The sequence below is a fragment of the Pipistrellus hanaki genome (genome assembly GCF_964339955.1).
Source record: "Pipistrellus hanaki genome assembly, chromosome: 7".
Taxonomy (NCBI): domain Eukaryota; kingdom Metazoa; phylum Chordata; class Mammalia; order Chiroptera; family Vespertilionidae; genus Pipistrellus; species Pipistrellus hanaki.
This window is the reverse complement of record NC_140509.1, coordinates 56,087,223-56,093,222: the sequence shown is the minus strand read 5'-3', so window position 1 is coordinate 56,093,222 and position 6,000 is coordinate 56,087,223. Positions and strand designations below refer to the sequence as shown.

General features: G+C 39.5%; 1 protein-coding gene across 1 annotated transcript in view; it reads right to left on the bottom strand.

Annotated features, from left to right (window-relative positions):
• Nucleotides 1-1,749: 1,749 nt before the first annotated feature.
• The window catches only part of SLC16A10 (solute carrier family 16 member 10), an 87,762-nt gene continuing 83,511 nt past the window's right edge, over nucleotides 1,750-6,000 (bottom strand). Inside the window, 3 exon segments of the mRNA XM_084889890.1 lie at nucleotides 1,750-2,304; nucleotides 2,306-2,526; nucleotides 4,280-4,508. Coding sequence (XP_084746016.1) covers nucleotides 2,251-2,304; nucleotides 2,306-2,526; nucleotides 4,280-4,508 — 504 coding nt within the window. The 3' untranslated portion in view covers nucleotides 1,750-2,250.

Genomic DNA, 6,000 nt, shown 5'->3' with positions numbered 1-6,000 from the left:
CATTTTATTTCCCCCTAAAATCAGCCAAATTTTGAAAGGAAAAGCACTTTGGAGATCTTTTCAGAGTAAATATTCTATTTTAGAATTATTCTTTCTGTAAAATTGTAGGTGGGAGTACTAGGAGTCTTATAACAACTATAAAAAATATAATGGCAGGCATGATTATTGGTCTTAGTTTTATGTTTTTGCTGATCTCAAAAGCACTTATAATGAGGAAATTATGTTTTTATAACTGGGCATGAGTAAATGAAAACCAGAACATTTATTACATTATCATTTCTAAGTCATTTTCTAAAAATTTAAAATAAGAACATAAAAGGGCAGTGTGTTCAGATGTAGGGTTTTTCCTTTTCTTTGTAACAGAACCATCCAAAAAACAAATTACCTAAGTTCCTGAATATGAAATATGGACATATTTGAAGGAGTAAGTTGCAACGGTGTGTATGGCCACAATAAGTTGTTGAACGTCTTCACAATCAAAATTACTTAAATCCTATTTAAAAGATTCTGCATTTAGTTTTTATACACTTTGAACCTTCAAGGCTGCAGATAAGAAAGTTGATTCTGAAAGGAAAATTATTGTGTTTTCTCGATGTTGAATGAACAGCCTCACTTTCCTCCCACCTCCTGGTCCCCATCAAGTCTAAGTCCAGATGCTTTCTAGGCATCTCCATCCTCAGCGAGAGACCAGGAACGGAAGTGCTTTGCCTTTCAGAAGCAATAGGAGCTGAAAAGTAAAGTAAGGACATAATGCACTTACTTTCTTTCCTCACAAAGAACTTAGAAACAGGTGGATCCCAGAAGTGCTTCAGAAAAGGACAACATTCGTCCTGGCCAGGTGCCATCCCTATACGCCAAGGTTGTGGGTTCAATCCCCAGTCAGGGCACACACACGAATTAACTAATGAGTATATATAAATATGTCAAACAACAAACTGATGTCTCTTAAAAAAAGACAACATTCTTCCCAGATGAACAAGCTACATTTGAAGAAGAACTAATAAACATCCATATTTAAGATTTAAATATACGTTGCATATTATTAATTCTTACACACCTCAATAAGAAACAAAAATGTATAACTTCAGGGATTCGGAAAGTGTTCCTGCTTTTTGTAGATGAGCATGGGTCATGACATGATTTAGTTGTAATTTTAGATACTTACACTCTAATAGCTTGCTTTCAATTGTCTGTGTATAAATAGAAAAATGTACTAAGCATGTTAATGGGGAACACGCTAGGAGAAATACACACAAATGCAAATTTCTGCCAGAAAGTTTTGGAAATGTAGTCGATTCTCTTTATAAATGCTTCTAACCTTTCACGATCCATTACTTTCATAAACCAATTTGAGCAACTATATCAGAAATAGATATTTTCTTTACAAACACAAAGATTTCCCCCCCCCACTGTGCCTGAGACTGCAACTTGACAACATGTTCCATATGGCTATGTTTAAATATCGGGTCCCAGTGCTAACAAATTCAGAAGCCAGAAATGTTTTATGTTAAAACTGCCAGAGTATCTTTCATTCATTCTGTTTTTCTTTATTGTTATAATTTAAACAAATTCAGAAATTTGGAGCATTTCTGGCTACTCCAGTAAAACATACTGCAAAGCCAAAGGGAATAAACGTAAATGGGAGAAATGCCTGATTTTTTAACTGCTCTGCTCTTATGACCAGGAATTTCACATGCTGGATCTGAATACATTGCTAGCATTTGCTCCAAAATGATCTCTGACAGTAGAGCAAGTCAGAACCCCTTCATGTCAGGGCCAATTTAATGGCAGGCAAAGCAGCTTTCACACACACTTGAGGTTTAGGTAAATAGCACATTATCTAAAAGCCAGACTTAAATTTTGTAAAAAGTCTCCAAATAGCAAAAGAAATTAAAATCTAGATAGATACCAGAACTAAAAACAGCATGTGAGACAACAAACAATATTTCCAGTCAAACCAAATTACAACCTTTTCAGTATAGCTTGAGGTATTCTTAAATATTTGTAGGAGCTAAATAGCTTTCACAGTTTCCAAAGTTGCTTTCTACGGAGATAGGTCAAATTCTCATAATATTTAACTTTCAGAGATGTTTTCATGGACCAGAGTCTGTCCTCAGGCTCATGGAAATGTCAGCTATTCAATGGCAGAAAATGGTTCTTGTAGTAATAAATGTCCGATTTCCCATTATTGTGCTATCCTTAGGATGTGATTAAAAAAATAATTTGCAATTTATATAAAAGGAAACTTGCTTAAACTTCGGAAAGCAAATCCAGTCTGGTGGAGGTATAGAAGACATTAAATAACAGAGTCAGATTCTTTCTTCACGATTCCAGGTGAACTTGACAGAGAGTTCTGGTTCCCCAGCATTTTCTCCAACTTTTCTCCTCCTGTGGTTTTATCCATCTCTCTTTGCTTTTTACTATGGATCCATGGGATAAAGCAAAGGACTGCGCCTCCAATAAGGGGAGGGACTCCAGCGAGATAGAATGCCACATCATAGGAACCCAGCTTCTCACGAAGTAACCCTGGGAAGGGAGAAAGCGGTCACCAAAAGAAAACAGGTGGTGCCCTCAGGGTCTCAGATCAGTCACAGTGGCAGCCTGCCTAGTTCCAACCTAATGACTTCATCTCGGCAGAACTAGTTCAAACATCTCAGATTATTAAACACTAGGCGCCCGGTGCATGAACTTTGTGCACTGGGGGGCGGGGGGAATCTCCTTAGCCCACCCTGTTCCCTCTCACATACTGGGAGCCCTCAGGGAATGTCCTGCTGACAGCTTAGGGCCCCTCCCCTTTGTGGGAGACAACTGGGCTGATCAGGGAAGACACCAGCCCCATCATGCCGCTGCTGCAGCCACTGCCAGTCACTGCGGCCACCAAGATGTTTTCATCAACACAGACTCCATCCAGTCCCTTCACCAAGAAAAAAATGACAACTGTCTTTAGGCATTTTCAAGATGTGTCTTTGATAGGATATGACATTTCTTTTTCTTTTATCCTCACCTGAGGATATGTTTCCATTGACTTTTAGAGAAAAGAAAAGGAAAGACAGAGAGAAACATCGAAGTGAGAGGAACACTTTGATTGGTTGCCTCCTGCATGAGCCCTGACCTGGACCCAGCCAGGGAGGAGCCTGCAACCTAGGTACATGCCCTTGATCAGAATCGAACCAGACCCTGCGGCTGGCAAGCCTAGGCGCTACCCACTGAGTCAAACCGGCTAGGGCAGGATATGACATTTCTTAGCCCTCCAGCAGCGGACCTTCGTTTTTTTCTCCAGGAGTGTGATGGAAAAGCCGTAGATCACCTTTTTGGATTCTTATACCCAAGTCACTAAGAATATTACCAGTGGCATACAGGGAGCTTAGCCAACGAGCGGTCAGAAAAGGTGTTTCCTGGGTAGTTCACACCTATCTCTTCCGATCTCCGGCTCCGACCCTGCCAAGGTCTAAAGCTTCCAGCCCTGGGCAGGGAACCCCAGCTGGCTCGATTGCCCGGCTCCACCTCCGGCCAAGCCTCTGGCAAGCCTCTGGCACTCTAACAAATCCTAGGGTTGTGGTTCTGAACCTGTTATTTAGCATACTCCTTGTATCTAATTTACCTAACATAGTCCAATTTTTAATTAGTTATCTTAGTCTTTTTAAACTTTTAAAAAATATTTTCATTAATTTCAGAGAGGAAGGGATAGGGAGGGAGAGAGAAACATCAATGATGAGAATCATAGATTGGCTTCAATGAACTGAGCTGAACTTTAACTGAGTCCTTCACATGCCAAAAATAGAGGACAGTACATACATTTAAATTTTATCAAATTTTCTTATCATAAAAATTCACATTAGCACCCAAGTAATACTGAAATAAGAAATCTTTATACTATCATTCAGAAGATTTCTAAAGGTGAAATTTATGTAACATAAAATTAACTATTTTAATGGCATTTAGGACATTCACAATGTTATACAACCACCACCTCTATCTAGTTCCGAAATGTTTTAATCACATTAGAACAGAACTCCAAGCCCATTAAGCAGTTATTCCTTTATCCCCTTCCCTCTGGTCCCTGACAACCACACATCTACTCTCTGCCTCCATGGACTTACCTACTTTGGATGTTTATATAAATGGAATCATTTAATACATGGCATTTTGTATTTGGCTTTTTGTAGCACACAAAAAACTAGCAACTAGTAAATTATACATTTACATATAAGTGAGACTTTGGACCTGTAGTAAAAAATGCTAAGAATTAATATAATTACTGGAGAATAATTACAATTACCTGCAATGGGTGGGCCCACAGTCATGGGTATAGACATGAAACCGAGCAGAAATCCAATTGCTTGGGAAACATCCTGGGCACCGACTAACTCAAAGGCAATGGGGGCCATAATTGAAATGAAGCATCCATCGAAGAGGCCCATGATGAGACAGACAGCGATGAGGGCCCCAAAGACGCTACACAAGGGAATCATCATGGACATCAGACCAATGAAGACAAAGGAGAGCACCTAGGACAGACACCACATGTCAACTCCGCTGTCAGGAAAAGTGAATTTTACAATCACTGAGCAATACGTTTAGAACTTTTAAGAAGTCACTGCTTAGTCACCTCCCCAGCCCCATTCACCTTGATTTTATACACATAATCAACTTCCTTAATCAACTCCCAGAGTTCCCTTAGCACTTTCTCAGTATTTCCATGAAAGCCATAATTTCCAACCTTTTTCATCTCACAGCACACCTAAAATAATTACTAAAATTCAGCGGCACACCAAAAAAAAAATTTTTTTTGACAAAAAATAGTTGTAATTTTGGCTCATTCACATGATGCCTGTTGTTGTGTTGGCTGTTGTCATTTTTGTTGTTGTTGTTGTTAATCCTCACCCGAGGATATTTCCCCAGATTTTTTGAGAGAGAGTGAAAGGAATGGGGAGAGACAGAAACATCGTTGTGAGAGAGACACATCAGTTGGTTGCCTCCCACACCGGTCCCGATTCGCACTGGGAATTGAGCCTGCAACTAAGGTATGTGCCCTTTACTGGAATTAAACCTGAAACCCTTCAGTCCTTGGGCCAACATTCTATTCAAACTGGGTAGGGCTGTTGTCATTTTTTTAATGGACAGTCTAAGTGAAAAGAAGTCAGTGCCCTAAGTAGTCAGGTATTACATGTTTTATTTATTATTATTATTATTTAAATATGTTTTTATTAACTTGAAAGAGAGAGAAAGGGAGATGGAGAGAGAGAGAGAAACATCAATGTGAGAAACATCATTCCGCTGTCTCCTGCACGCCCTCTACTGGAGACTGAGCCAGCAACCCAGGCATGTGCCCAGACTGGGAAGCCAACAGGCAACCTCTTGTGCATGGCCTCATGCTCCATCAGCTGAACCACACTGATAGGGCAGGCATTGCATGTTTTAAAAATTCTTGAAAACTACTGTAATGAAGAAACCAGAAGGAACTATTTTTCCCTCCCAGCCTGTAAGCTCTTTGAAGTCAGAATCAGTACATGCCACCTTTGAATTAGATATTTACAAGGTTTAAGGACCTTGCACCTGGTCATTGCTTAATAAATATTATTTCTTTATGCCCTGGCTGGTTTGGCTCAGTGGATAGAGCGTCGGCCTATTCACTGAAGGGTCCCAGTTTGATTCCGGTCAGGGGCAAGACTGCAGGTTCAATTCCTCAGTCATGGCACATACAAGAATCAACCAATGAATGCATAAATAAGTGGGACAACAGACTGATTTTTCTCTCTGTGTGGGTGTGTCTCTCTCTCTCTCTCAAAATTGGTAAAATAATTTATTTTTAATTTTATCTTTAAAATTACATATACTTTATTGTTATTAAATAAAAATAAAGTATTATTATTTAATAACAGGAACACACAGGGGGCAACCAATGAATTCGTGAATGGATGGAATAACAGGTTGATATTTCTTCCTCCCTCTCTCCCTCTCTTCTCTCTCTCCTCTCCTCTCGCTTTAGGAAATCAATTT